The sequence below is a fragment of the Barbus barbus genome (genome assembly GCF_936440315.1).
Source record: "Barbus barbus genome assembly, chromosome: 23".
Lineage (NCBI taxonomy): Eukaryota > Metazoa > Chordata > Actinopteri > Cypriniformes > Cyprinidae > Barbus > Barbus barbus.
In genome coordinates, this window is record NC_136751.1 from 25,329,666 (window position 1) to 25,345,331 (window position 15,666).

Sequence of the window (15,666 nt, forward strand, 5' to 3'; positions counted from 1 at the left end):
TGACATTATGTGAGGGTGTAGAGCATCGCATCTAAACGGCCTCAGTGCTCGTCATCCATACTGGAAAATGATATTAACTTTATCAAAGAAGCCATTGACGCAGTTGGGGAGTGGAAATTAACGGCAGCGGTTTAGTGGACAAACAATGTACGGATCCTTTGACCCCCAACTGGGAAACTTTAGGATAAGATACTGTATTTATTACTGTATCTGTTACTTTTGTAGTGTTCCTGAGAAGGTCACTGTCCGCATGGTTAATATGTTCAAAAGATAATAAGGTTTACACGTTTGCGTCAGTAGTAGCTCTATTCCCATTAAACGTGACAAAAATAGTAGTTTGTTCTAAGAATTGGGCTATTATTAGAGTATTGGGCCTGTTAATGACGCATCTGGTGTTCTGGTCTGTGTTCAATCGAATGCTTTATTCCCGCTCAGTTTGAAACATTGTTCTTGTTTGTGCACTTAAGGACCTGTGTTCATTTTAAATTATATGTACACACTTATTTTTTTAAATTTAACAACATGAGTTAACATATCAGAAATAATTAGTGGTATCAAATGATTAATCGCATCCAAAATAAAAGTTTTTTTTTTTTGCATAATGAGTGTGTCTGTGTGTGTGTGTGTGTATATATATATATATATATATATATATATATACACACACACATATATATATATATATATATATATATACACACATAAACACATACAGTATATATTTAGAAAAAATGTACATGTCTATATTTCTATTCATATAATTATAAATAAATATATTTAATATATAAAAATCACATATTTTACTGAAATATACATGCATGTATGTGTGTTTATTTATACATAATAAATATACACAGTACACATACATATGAAAAGCAAAAACTTATTTTGGATGCGATTAATCGATTGACAACACTAGATATAATCTTTGCATTTTCTATATAGGCTGCTGTTAATGTAGAAAGAAGAAACCTTTTACAGTACATATAGATTCAATTTTACCAATAGTTATTCAGTCATATTTATACAAAATTAACCATATAACCAGTACTTTTCCCCCACAGAATTGACTTTATAACTCGCAATTGTGAGAATTTTGAGAAAAAAAATTTAATTGTGAGAATTTGTTAAGGGTCTGGTGTGTATAAGACAAAGCGCACGACGAAAGAGTCCAAATCAAAGAGTTTTCTTTTAATAATCCAAGATAACTGAGAAGGGCACAACCAAACGTAAATCCAGAATAATAGCAGACAAAGGAACATGGGAGAACACAGGCTTTAAATACTAAACGTTATCAGGGAGGAACAGAAAACAGGTGTGTAACTAACTAATCAAAAACCATGGAAACAAACGAGGCAGGAAGACAGAGACATAGAAACTAAACTAAAACAGATCATACATGTAACAGATATAAACTTGCAATTATCTTTTTTATATTTTATTCAGTGGCTGTAATAATATTTCACAATATTACTGTTTTTACTGTATTTTTCATCAAATAAATGCAGCCTTGGGCAATATAATAGACTTCTTTCAAAAATTAAAAAAAAAAAAAAAAAAAAAAAAAAAAAAAAAATTCGCCAACCTTAAACACTTGAATGGTAGTGTATGTGGATTTAATATATCTACATTTTATGTATAAATTTATGTTCAAGATTTTATATTTTTTTTTCCTGGTTGGTCACCCGTTTTACTATGAAGTATCTGAAATAGATTTGTTTAGATTGTTCAATTCCCATTCCACAGCCTTAACTATTTCACTTTCATACAAACATTATGAAAAGTAATACAAATAAAGAATTTGCGAGGGTTTCCAAACTATTTATCTTGGGAGCTCAACTGGAAAATCAAGATAAACAATGACCTGACCTGGTTTCCAGATCCACCCTCCCTGGATTTGGTCTTGTTGAACACAGGTAGCGTGCCTGTGATGACTAGGCCCAACTCCTGAGGTCATGAAGAGAACACAAAAACAATCAAACACAATGCACTTTCACAATTTCTATGATGTTTATTAAAAAAAGGGGCTGTACCAGAGCGTCCAGGTACACATTGGTCCACTGCACTTGCTTGGCATCTGCAAGGACCATCGGCCTGCTCAAAACATCTAGATACTCCTATGCAAGAGTGAACAACAAAATGCAATCAATGGGTGGTCATCATTGAACCTTCAAATACTTCTAAATGACTATCTAACCAAATGAGTCACATTTGAAATGCTTTGGCACTTTACAGACCTGTGTGTTTATGCGAATGGCTCCAATGGATGGGATTTCATAGAAATATCCTAGAAAACATATATGGATTATCATATTTAATATATATATATATATATATATATATATATATATATATATTGTTTAGCAATCCAGTGCTGAATCTGCTAAAGAGGCTGTGAGAGGTAAGAATTATTTTTGTGCTACTGCCACTAGGGGGCAAACACAGACTGAGCAATACTTACCCTTATTAGCACAGGCCATCCACTTTATTGGCCCGGTGTCATAGTTATGTTGACCCACAGAGAATGTGAACACACGCACCTACAATCCAACAGCATAGTGTACGAATTCAGACCACCGTTATTGTATTATGCCAAAAAGATCAAACAAAAAATAAAAAGAATGAATGAATGAATATAATTGGCACCCCTCAAAACAATGTACTATAATGTGTTATAAAATGTGTGTAAATAATAAGTATAAAATAATGTGTGCAAATGCATAATAAAATAAACACTACATATAATAATTGAAATCTTCATTTAAATGTTTGGAGAAATTGCTTATGATTTATTTAGTACCAATTCCAACCAACAATTCCTACAAAAGTGTTACTTCATTATAAGAATAGTGTACTCTTTTAAAAACATATTAACAAAAATGATTGGCAGCCCTAAAGGTTAATATATCAAACCTGCTTTTAGGAGCTACTAATATATATATATATATATATATATATATATATATATATATATATATATATATATATATATATATTATCATTTTTAATGTACTTCTATGTACTTTCTATGATTTAATTCAACTCTGTGCACTATAGTTATATGTTCATCATTTGTTTTGTACAGTGGTAAAGTCTGTAATATATTAATGAGAACAGATATAGAGATTAATGAAAAGAAAAAAAAAAAACCTTCGGAAAGATTTATAAACATTTTGAAAATATAAGGGAAATCTGATCTTAATTTCCCCAAAGAAAAATGTCTGTCTGTCAGTCAGTCCATCTATCCATCCATCAATCTTCACAATACTGTAAAAATCTACTTTATTTAAAATTAAATTGCTTGAAATGTAACCATGATATGTTTTTTTTGTTTTGTTTTTTGTAATAGTCACAAACAAGTTGGTGTTAATTAAATTTGTCTCATTACAAACTTTAAAATCCAGCTTCACACAGACCTTTCTGTCAATGTTGTATCTGCTGAAGATTTCTTCTGCCCTCTCCTCGCCTCCATCAGTAAACAGCATTATGATCTTGTTGCAGTTTGCTCTGGTGATGTTTGGCTGAAATAAGCACAATCATATGCAGTTACATATAGCGACCAGCAGAAGTCAGCAGAACACAACAATACTACTTTTACCCTTTTAGGCAAAGGGAAAGGGAAGTGGTGTGTGGCCAAGTATGGTGACCCATACTAGGAATTTGTGCTCTGCATTTAACCCATCCAAGTGTATACACAGCAGGGAACATACACCCGGAGCAGTGGGCAGCCAATGCTGCGGCACCCGGGGAGCAGTTGGGGGTTCGGTGCCTTGCTCAAGGGTCTCACCTCAGTCGTGGTATTGAGAGTGTTGGTTATTCACTCCCCCCACCTACAATCCCTGCCGGACCTGAGACTCGAACCCACGACCTTTGGGTTATAAGTCCAACTCTCTATCCATTAGGCCACGACTGCCCCATTTTAACCCTTTTAGTAAATAAATATTACTAAGCAGAGGTGATTCCAGGAGTTCAGCCTCCAACTTGTGGCTTAGTAGCATATTTCTTGCCTTAAGTCAGCTTATGATTGAATCCATCAGTGACTGAAGGGAAAGATAACATTTAAACTGTACTTATCAGACTCTACAGTATTTTAACATCAGGTAAAAGGAGGATGCAGAGTGAAATAAGCTTATACATTATTACAGACATTCTCTTCAGCCAACATGAAGAGAAATCACACAAAGTGAAGATTTTAAGGCTGCTGGAAACTGAGACGAAAGACTGAATACTTTTATAGATACATTTTCAATATAAAATCTCCCCAAAACAGCAAAAACTCATACATTTGACAGCTGATCGAAGGCAAATTCGAAGCCTTTGGTGTAGTTGGTGATGCCCTTGGCTGTGATGTTCTGTACTGCGTCTTTTAAGATCTTCTTATTGCGAACGTTAGCTTGAACCAGGTGGTCGAAACATGCTGTGTTATTCACTTTTGTGTTGAACTGAAAAAGAGGAGAGAGAGGCATACAGTAAATTAAAAATCATTGGTCTTCTCATTGCTCATTCACAGCAAGGCTTTTCAGAATCACAACAAATGTTTGTGTGACTTAAAAGATCTCTATACTGGGGTCAGAATGTCTGCAGGTGTTTGTGAGTATGCGCATGTGCTGTGGTACAGTGATGAAAATAATTTGAGCCGACAAGCTGGATACCCTTACAAGTTTCTAATTTTCTGTTCAGATAGGGCTCTCTGTGTTCTGTCACTTATTGCGGCTGACCCCTGTGAACCTGTTACTTCAAAGCTTGAGAGATTGAGAACAAGAAAATAGACTTGGGTAGAGGAAGGAAAGAGAGAGAGAAAAAAGAGAGAGAATGAATGTGGGAGGAAAAAAGAAGGAAAAACAGTATACCGCAAACTCTAATAGTCCACGAACAAGTCTAGAAATTAAGTCACTTAAAGCTATAGAGCTATAGATATAATAGATGCACTCTAAAATAAAATAAAATAAAATAAAATATAGGGGGTAGAGTTAGGGACCCAATGTTATTAAATTTAGTTATTAATAAACATATTCCCAATAAAAAAAGCTAGTTAGTTGAAAGTGAAATAATAAAGAAAACAAAATAATAATAAAAATGTATTTGGTAATTAAAACATTGATTTTTTTTTTTACTAAAATTTAATTGAATACCAATTCTATAGATTATATTAAAATAATGAAACAATATTAAAGAAGCTAAAAACCTCTGAGAAGAGTAAGACCCAAATCATCCTTTTTTATTTAGTTTAGTTATTGATAAACATATTTCTAATAAATGAAAAAAAAAATGGTTGTGAGAGTGAAACATTAAATACTAAATAATAACATGTTTTAGTCAATTAAAACTAGTTTTTACAAATAAGAAAAAAAATGTTTTTACTAAAATATAATTTAATATTAATTTATATATATATATATATATATATATATATATATATATATATATATATATATATATATATATATATATATATATATATATACACACACACAACTGAAGACCTCTGTGTAGAGTTTTTTTGTTTGTTTCTTCGTTTTTTTTAATTTTATTTCTACTAAAGGAAAAAAGTTGGTCGGTGAGAGTAAAAATACTAAAAAAATACTAAACAAAAAAATAAAACAAGTTTTTGGCAACTAAAACTAGAAGATAGTTTCACCATTTTAAAGGGGAAACAAGACACTGCCTGTGTTTAAAACTAGTAACATTTCATGCTAGGATAATTTTAGTTATCCTAGTTTAATTAAAGTTAGTTAATAGTTTATTTAATACATCAAACAGTTCTTTCTAAAAAAGGTTCCTCTGATGCTTAATTGGACACCAATTTGTACCTTACCCAGGGACGGCGCCTCCTATAACCCCAACAATGTGAAAAGTCGGAATGATTAACAGGTGTGAGTCAATTACGGCACCATTACAGCTAATGAGGTGGTATGTGAAAGCTCATGCTAAAATTAAAATGATTATTATATCTCCAGCTCTCCCCGAGGACGTGAAAAAGCACATGATGCACTTCCTGTGGCAAGTGCAAGCAGAACACACCTTCAAACCTCCCGTGTTTACCATAGTGTAGTTTTTCATAATCCGATTCTTATTGTTCATTCATGTCAACTCAAAAGGCTTCCCGACTTTGAATTTCTGGCCGGACACAGAGAGACGTGCGCCTCATTGATGTAATTGTGTGATCAGGTGTCTGTGCTCTGTTGAATGGGCTGGATGTCACAGTGTCTGCTGAATGAACCGATGAGTCATGGTTCGATTAGTCGCTCTAGCGCTGACTGAATATTTAATTAATGCTCGGAATTATCGCCACGGAGGCCCCCGTGACTCACTGCTCTCAGCATACGGCGGGTTATAAATAGAGGAATAGGACACATTGATGATACACAGACCCCTACACACAGCAGACGGCGCACACTCACGGTGTAGACTGCTTCTTGATTATAACGAGAACGTTCTAGTTCTGTCGAGTCACGGCTCTCCCCAGAGGAACGTTTTATTGCTTGGGATTGCTCGTTCACAGCTCAGGGGAATTAAAAGAGTTTTCATTTATGCTTTAAAATTTCCTCAGTTGCTTCTTCGAAAAGTCCTATGGTGAAATAAAAATAGTAACAGTATTTATCAGGACCCTTCATAAAAAAAATTCCCCTTTATCTAATTTGGTGTTTACTAATTTGATGGAAAAATGCTTGTAAATCTGTCATCATGCTATATTATCAGCAAATCTCAGATTCAATCTTTTTGTCAACTTGTCTTCTTTCAATTGAATAACATTAACTAGCATTTACAGGAAAATAAATATCCACCCTTTTGGGAAAAATGACAAAATGTTTTAACAAAATTATTTTTATTATAATTATCATTTAATTATTATTAAATAATTAAAATGTTAACTGTTTGATATTTTAAATATCAAACAAAAATATTTCAGAATAAATATTTTATTTGTATTTAAATTCTGGATTATGCTGAATAATTACATATTACATGGCAATTCACAAAATTAAATAAATATTTTCTTTTAAGTTTTTAAGTAGCCATTTAAGAAGCATAAAAATGTCACATTTCTTGATATATTGCATTGTTTATTAAATAATTGAAATTTAATTTGATTATTATTAGAGTATAATCCTGGGCTAAAATATTTGACATTTTTATTTATTTATTTATTAGAAAAGGCCGCAATCAAGGCAGGTGATACATTTCACACTATTTTTCTTCTCACAAATAGTTAGAACAAGTTCAACTTAAATAGTAAATTAAAACTAAATATTGATTTTATCTTGTATTTAAAATATTGAATTTAAATATTGAATTTATTTTAATATGTGAGAAGAAAGAGAGCATGGAGTGATACAAATTATTATACAAAAATAAATGCAAAAATAATTAAGCAACCACTGTGCATGATCAACCAGAATCAAGTATTCCAGACCACAGTGGAAATAAACAGCTATTAAATGAACTGACTTGATATGCTGAAAAATGTAAAAAAAAAAAAAAAAAACCTTTGAGACCTGGTTAAAATCTCTTTTGAAACCTTAAAAATGAAACCTTGACAATTCTGAGAAGCAGAAGCAAAAGTCTCCATTTAGTCTCACTGCTGTATAGGAGAAACAATTAAGATATTAAAGAGATTCCAAAAGCATTAGAAGCAGAATTTAAATGTCACATTTGCAATTTTTCTTTCCAATATAGATTACTCTTATTGTAGAGAGGGTGTAAACCCTGTACAGAGTGTGTATGTGTGGGGATGATTCATAAACCGAGAATCTTATTCCATTCGTCATCTCCAACCAGGGAAAGGGACACGTTTCCTGCATGAAATCCACCTCTTTAACCCAGAGCAACCTCTAGGGACCAATTTAAACCTGTAATCTTATGTTCACTGTTCAAATTGTTTGTCATGCTGCAGGTCAACTGCACAAGTCAATCATTTCCTATGAAAATATAGATGAGCCCCACAGATGAGTCAATATAAATGATGAATCGGGTAATATCCTTGAACAATTCACACCGTTCACACAAGCCACAGCAGAGCCCTAATGAGCATCAATAACCTTGATCCAATATTTGCCTTCATAAACAACTAATCAAATATTTATTTGGACAACGGCTGAAATTAGAGACACTTTAGCTGACCAGCGAAGCAGACTGTTTTATCATAATATTTCATATTTCGTTCGTCTCGCCTCTCTATAAATGTCACATTTGCATGGATATGCACCATCTATAATGATTACAGCTCTTACATTAAGACAAAAGGCTGAATTTAGCATTATCTATGAAAGAAGCAAGCATGCATTTGTATCACCTACTTTGATTCAGCCTTAAAAATATTTTAATTATGGATTTAATTAATTATGGCTCATGCAGCGTAATTAACAGGTTAAATATTTGCTTTAATAATGGTTTAATTAAAAATGGTTCAATTAAATATGCAATGCAATGTGTGAAATCTAGTCTGTTTTAATCACTTTTCATTTTTGGTACACTGAAAATAGATGAGAAATTCTGTTCCTCCATTTTTCTCCGCCCAAATCCATTTTTATGATCTTATGTGTAACCGACTGCATTATTGGCCCACAAATACTGTATGATCAAAAGACAAAATCTTATAATTTCCTTCAGTTGGCTTTTCAAAAATGTATGAAGATTTATGAAATCCTTGATCTATTGTTATAAGAGCCTTTAGTGGCTGTGTATGTGGCATCGTATTACAAAGCCTTGTTAAAATGAGCAACATTTGTTTGTAGGAGACAGTCGAGAACCCCCATGCTGCATTCACTCACTCACACACACACACACACACACACATACATATATACACCAATAACAGGCATATATTGTGTATACTGTCCATATGTACTGTATGCAGTAAGCAGCACACTAGTATTAAATTCCAAACGCACCCTGCATTACAAAATATTTTTATTCCAAGTCTTGTTCTTCACTGTAACTTGATAGGAATGCATAATATATCTTGCAATAGAAGGGCAAAATGTATAAAATGTTCATGAAGGAGGCTTAATTACAACTGAAATTTTATTTGTCTTGCATTGCTAAAGCCATAAAACTGTTTATTGATCATAATACTCCTCACTTTCTTCATTCATAAACTAAAGAGCTACCATATTTATAGCACATGTTGTTTAGACTGATGGTGATCAACTCTCTATAAAATTATAGATTTATAAATTCAACCAACACAATGCCCACAAAGCCCTTTTATTTAAAACTACAGTACCACAGATGCTCTCAAACTACTGATCTGTACAAACACACACTCCAAATTTGATCTTTGGGTATCCAACTGATGCATTCGCACTCAAATACACCCCAGCAAACTCACACACATAACAAAACGCTGCTACATTCACATTGGCATACGCTCCCTGAAGCGAATCCTGTTGACAGATCTCACAGAGCTAATCCTTTATCGGAACAGTGATTCTCCAATGCAAGAAAAACTCAAAATCCTCTGAGAAGTGAAAACAATAAATAAATCAAACTTTATTCACTGAAGATTTAAAAAATGTGGGATGCCAAGCATGGTTTTTGAGGTAATATCACCCTGAGAACAAAAACTGAGCGTGATTGTTCATTTCAAACCTGTATGACACTTGTTTTGTGTTCTTTTTCATACAGTTACATTAATGGGGACTGAAGCTTTCAAGCTGAAGGACACAAAAGCAACATAAAAGCATCATAAAAGTGGTCCATACGGCTTATGCACTATATTCCAAGTCTTTTGAATTCATACAAACATATTTCAAGTTATTATTCACAGTAATTTTCTCCTGAAGTGAGCCGTCCGAGAAACAGATCAGTGCAATTTGTGAATAAATCCAATTATGTGAATTGAATTAGAGTCATTTAATGATATGACTCAAATTAATCATTCATCAGCATGATGTCAAGATTTTCAACTTACGTTTCTCATATTTCAAGGACACTTGGAATACAGCATATGTACCATTTTATTGTTTGTTGGGCTTCATTTTTTAAGCTAGAAAACTTTATGTAATTAAAATGAAAAGAGCATGGAAAAAAATCACCTCAGGTTTGGAAAGTCACGAGTGCAAATCTTAATTTTTGTTTGAACTACTCCTTTAAGAAATAATGACCCCTATGGGTTTAGACATAGGAAAGTTTGAGAACAAAACTGGCAGCACCCGAGTAAAAGATCAGCTAGCCGAGATGGATTGGAGGTTCCTTCCAAGAGGAATGATATATAGCAATTTCCTCCCTTTTCCTCTGGCCTTCTCTTTCTCACTCAGCCTGATCTCTTCCCCTCACTTTGTCCAGCCATTTTCAATTCAGCACACAGAGCCCAGAAGCAGCCTTTTTCATTAAGCGGCTGTTTTCAAGTGGCAAACTGCGGCCAGATCCATATTTCATTACAACTCCTCTGTCTCTCTCTCTCTCTCTCTCTTTCCCTGTCTCACACACACATACATTGTTGCATCACACAGCAACCTGCAACCTACAAACTCTAGAAACTCCTCACTTTAAATTGAATTCAGAGTAACGCCTTGTTCCATTTTTACTGTACAGCTGCAGCTAAATACGCTTGTTACACTTTTCTGAGCGATTAATCCCATTCAGTACACACGCAGTTTGTTTTTTACACACACATTTTTCTTTTTTATGGAAGTGACAAGCCCTTTCTGCAACCCTCAAAACTCTGAGCAGTGAAAAATAACTTTTATTAGATCCACATAGTTGCTAATGCAGTGAAGCTACACTTTTTTGGATAATGACAGCTCAACTGAAATGTATCTTTCTTGGAAGAACAAACTTCACATGGGGTTTAAATGATATGAAGGTGAGAAAATGATAACAAATTATTAATTTGTTAAGGAATAGTCCACCAAAAATCTAAATTTACCTACCCTCAGACCATCCATGATGTACATGAATTTGCTTCTTCATCAGAACATATTTGGAGAACATTTGCATCACATCAGTCTTCTGCTGTAAATGGGTGCCGTCAGAATTAGAGTCCAAACAGCTGATAAAAACATCACAGTAATCCACAAGTAACCCACATGACTCCAGTCCATCAATTAATGTTTTGTGAAGTGAAAAGCTGTGAAACAAATCCATCATTAGGATGATTTAACTTTAAACCATCACTTATTTAAAGTTAAAGCGCCATAATCTATAATAACTCTTCCTCCAGTAAATGTGATGTGTCCTCTCACATCAAAATCCACCAGTGTATTTGTTTTGAACTGTTTTGGATTACTTTCTCTTGTAAATATGCTTGATTTGTGCATATTTTTCTCCTGGTTCAGACAAGACAATTTTTCTCTGGAGAAAGCAATATTATGGACAGCGGGAAGCAACAGTTTAAAGTTAAAAAACGTCTTAATGATAGATATATTTCACTTCACAAGATGCTAATTGATGAACTGAGAGGTGTGGATTACTCGTGGATTATTGTGATGTTTTTATCAGATGTTTGGGCTCTCATTCTGACGGCACCCATTCACTACAGAGGATCCATTGGTGAGCAAGTGATGTAATGTTAAATATTTCCAAATCTGCTCTGATATAGAAGCAGACTCATCGACATCTTGGATGGCCTAAGAGTGAGTACATTTTATTTTTGAGTGAACTATTCCTTTAAAAACTATAAAGAAAACAACACCTTTGTCAACAGAACTAGTTTAATGTGACGAGATGCCAAAGTGTTGCTACCAGTATCGCTATTCACATGTAGGCTACTCATCTAGCAGATGCTACATGGGTGCTGTCCAAAGTGAATTACAAATTAGGAATATTACAACAAAAGTGACTCATCCTAGAAAAACTACTGCTGCAAAACAATGCTCCAGAAATACTCGGAAAAGTATGGGAATGTATGTGAAAATCAGAATGAGAAAATGCAATGTTACTTTGTAAACCATTGCAGAAACCAGAATGAGTCCTATGGTTGTCACATCAAAAATCTGCAGTGTGCACACATACAGTAGCATGTGATCTTACTTACATGGACAACATTAACATAATCATCATCAGAAAGTGTCTCCAGCATTTCACTGACAGAGGTTCGGATCAGTTTAAGGGTCAGTCCAGATACACTTCCACTCCTGCAACCCACCAATACAAACACAATGGCAGTTCATAAGCAAATGATGACAGAATTTTCATTTTTGGGTGAACTATTCCTTCAAGCCCTAATAAAAGCACTCAATTGCAACAATGTTTAAATAAATGGTATGTTAATATATCTACACATACATCTCTCTCTCTTTATTTATATATATATATATATATATATATATATATATATATATATCTGCAGCACAGCATCTAAGACTAAATGCATATTAAAATATTATAATATTCATAATTTAAAAAGCACATTCACATAATACTCACGCATCAACAAGAATCAGCATGTCCTTGGGCGACGCGGCACCTTGAACATACCTGGATACAAAGAAAGACATGCTCTGGATCTCTTTCAACGAGATTTTTAAACTGAGAGAACAAAGAAATGAAGGTTGAAGAAAAAAGGGACCAAATGAAAAAGAATTCAAAGCGCACACACAGAAATACGCATTAGTACCAAGGTCGCCGGCGTACATCGTACAGGTCGATTTTACTGGGTGTTTTCCTGGCATCCATCCAAGGGGACGCTAAATGGACAGAGAAAGGACATGGAAATATGAGTGACCCCTGATCCCAAACTCCATCTGATTTGTCACATCTCTGTCGTGAGCACATCAGCAAGCCTCGCTAGAAACCAGTTTCTGTGTCCGGTGGGGGGTGGTTTGTGGTTTATATTGACTGCAGTGAGCCGACGTGGAAAAAAAAGGGCCCCAGTAGAATTTCAGCTTCGATTTTTCTCTTTAACGGAGAAAATAACCTGGTGCAAATGAGGGTGCTCATCTGTGACTATCACAGCTGAACATCTAACAAGACGTGTTTCTTCATAAATGGCATCCCACGTTTTGACATTTAGCGAGTGGATTGCAGCTGTAAGTGCCGACAGATAGGCTGAGACACTGCGATTTGGCCACAACAAATTAATCGACCAGTGTTCTGCCAACTATAATGAATTGAAGTTTACAAGAACATCAATATTTTATAGGCGTATATGTATCTATAAGGAGACAATCAATAGTTGGGAGCCCACATCTTATTATATTACAGTCTTAAAGGAATAGTTGACTCAAAAATGAGAAATCACCGTCCTTCGGATGAGACATTAAACCGAGGTCCTGACTCTCTGTGGTCATTAAAAATCCCAGGATGTCCTTCGAAAAAGAGTAGGGGTGTAACCCCGGCATCCTGGCCAAATTTCCCCATTGGCCTCTGACCATCATGACCTCCTAATCATCCCCATAGACTGATTGGCTTCATCACGTCTCCTCTCCACTAGTAAGCTGGTGTGTGGTGGGCGTTCTGGCGCACTATGGCTGCCGTCGCATCATCCAGGTGGATGCTGCACATTGGTAGTGATTGAGGAGATTCTTCTATGTAAAGTGTTTTGCGTACCCAGAAAAGCGCTATATAAATGTAACAAATTTAATTAATTATGTTGTTCCAAACCTGTATGACTTTTTTTTTTAATGGAATACAAAAGATGAATTTCTGAAGACTATACCAGGCCGTACTCTCAAGATAATAAAAGTGAATGAGGACCAGCATGACAAATTTGTGCACTATATTCAGTGAAATAGACGAACAAACAAGACATTTTTCAATTAAAACTTTTTAAAATAGAAAATATAGTGCCTTACACAGCTGAATCACATGTAGGTATCAAATAAAAGTACAATATAAACTCAAACTCAAGCTCATATATATATATATATATATATATATATATATAAACCCTGTACTCTCCTCTACTGTTATCCTAAGGAGGGTCAATTAACAGAAACGCTGCTTAAATGTAAAAAAAATAATAATTAGCAAATTAATAAATTTATTATATTCATGCTACATTCATAAAAGAGAGAAATATTTGTGAATGAACCATTCTTTTGAGTCAACCTGGTTCAACGTTCAATGATCTGGTTTTCTCCAGTTCAATTGTTCAATGATCCAGCTTTCCAGTGAATAATTTTGATCTGCTCCTCACACAAGTGAAGTGTTTGTATGGCTTCAGAAGTTATATGGACCTCTTTTATGATGCTCCTTGTTGAAGCTTGACGGCCCCAGTCTTTACTCACTTTTATTATATGAAAAAGAATAATCAGAATATTCTTCCAAAATTCAGCTTTTGTGTCCTGCAGAAGAAAGAAAGTCATACAGGTTTGGCAAAATATGAGGATAGATATGAGAAATTCAAACTCTTATAAAGCCGTTAAGGCACAGAGGTTCAACGGTGGCTAATACACTATTTATATGCAACATTTTTTAGTACAGCCTTACCAATTACAAATCTGAAAGTAATGAAAATGAATTGACTACCTCATTACTTTTCTCCTCTGTCATCATTAAATCTCAGAAGAATACAATAAGCTCTCTGCTGAGCTGCTGAGATATTTGATATTATAATTTGTTATGAAAATTTGGTGTAATTTGAGCTGGGACTACATGCTATGTTTACCAATTAGAGACAGTGGAGTCTTGGAAAGGGAGGGGGAGGATGTGTGTGTGTGTGATTCTGATTATGATGCACAATGAAATGTGTGAGTTCTGAATTAAACAGACACTACGAGCTTATACCTGGGTAATAGCGAGCTAATCCAGTAGCGCTGCCGAACACCTGCCATAGTAGCGTTGGATCCTCTTCTCGGTTTTTCTTAAAGACGTCTTCCAGTGCTTCAGTCCAGTTCAGCTCATTCAACACAATGGTGGCTGGAATACAGGCAATAGCATACAATGCATGGCATTTCATTGATTGTTTGTTATGGCTTCGGTCAACAAAAGACTTGGAAAAATTGCTTTTTTGTTTTTTATAATTCTAATATTCTGGTCAACAAATGTTATTTATTTTAATTTTTTTCTATGGCCAATTATTATGCTTAGATGCACTTGATAGCAACCATCCAGCACAGCTTAGGAACCACTAACTAGCACCATAGCTCCACCTAACCGCCTATCTAGCTGTATATATGATCTGAACAGATAATTTAGTAAATTCTGAAAGTCTTACTTGTATTACCTTGTAATATTTATAACAATAGTGATATAGCACTAACAGTGCAATACAATATTTTTTTTCTCTCGTATGCTCATCAAGGCTGCATTTATTTGATGAACAATCAGGGTTATTATAGTTAACTAAAATTAAAATGAACAAACAATAAAAAAATAATTATTTGAAATAAAATAAAACTTTCTTTATTTCAGCCAGCTTCTAAAAATATTTACAATTTTAATTTAGCTTAACACTTTTGGATTACTTAGCTTAATATAGTAAAGTAACTAAAACTAAATTAAAAATGAATATATATGAACAAAAACTACTAAAAAAAGACGGCACACACAAAATTACTAAAACCTCAATTAAAATTAAAATTGAAAATATTAAAAAGAAACTGACTCAAAACATTAATAAAAATGAACAGTATTACAATGGCATGAAAATACCACTGAACAATACAGTAAAAACAGTAATATTGTGAAATACTACTACAATTTAAAAGAAGCTTTCTATTTGAATATATTTTAATTTAAATGCCATTTATTTATGTGATGGCAAAGCTGAATTTTCACATG

At 34.0% G+C, this 15,666-nt stretch overlaps 1 protein-coding gene across 1 annotated transcript in view; it reads right to left on the reverse strand.

Annotated features, from left to right (window-relative positions):
• The window catches only part of LOC306842597 (voltage-dependent calcium channel subunit alpha-2/delta-1-like), a gene marked incomplete at its 3' end in the record, with an annotated part of 99,302 nt that overhangs the window by 40,886 nt on the left and 42,750 nt on the right, over positions 1 to 15,666 (reverse strand). The window contains exons 7-16 of the mRNA XM_079373552.1: positions 14,671 to 14,802; positions 12,560 to 12,629; positions 12,370 to 12,420; positions 11,978 to 12,077; positions 4,284 to 4,442; positions 3,417 to 3,521; positions 2,462 to 2,540; positions 2,238 to 2,287; positions 2,034 to 2,117; positions 1,870 to 1,947 (exon numbers count right to left, since the gene is read on the reverse strand). Coding sequence (XP_079229678.1) covers positions 1,870 to 1,947; positions 2,034 to 2,117; positions 2,238 to 2,287; positions 2,462 to 2,540; positions 3,417 to 3,521; positions 4,284 to 4,442; positions 11,978 to 12,077; positions 12,370 to 12,420; positions 12,560 to 12,629; positions 14,671 to 14,802 — 908 coding nt within the window. The remainder of the gene's footprint in view (positions 1 to 1,869; positions 1,948 to 2,033; positions 2,118 to 2,237; positions 2,288 to 2,461; positions 2,541 to 3,416; positions 3,522 to 4,283; positions 4,443 to 11,977; positions 12,078 to 12,369; positions 12,421 to 12,559; positions 12,630 to 14,670; positions 14,803 to 15,666) is intronic.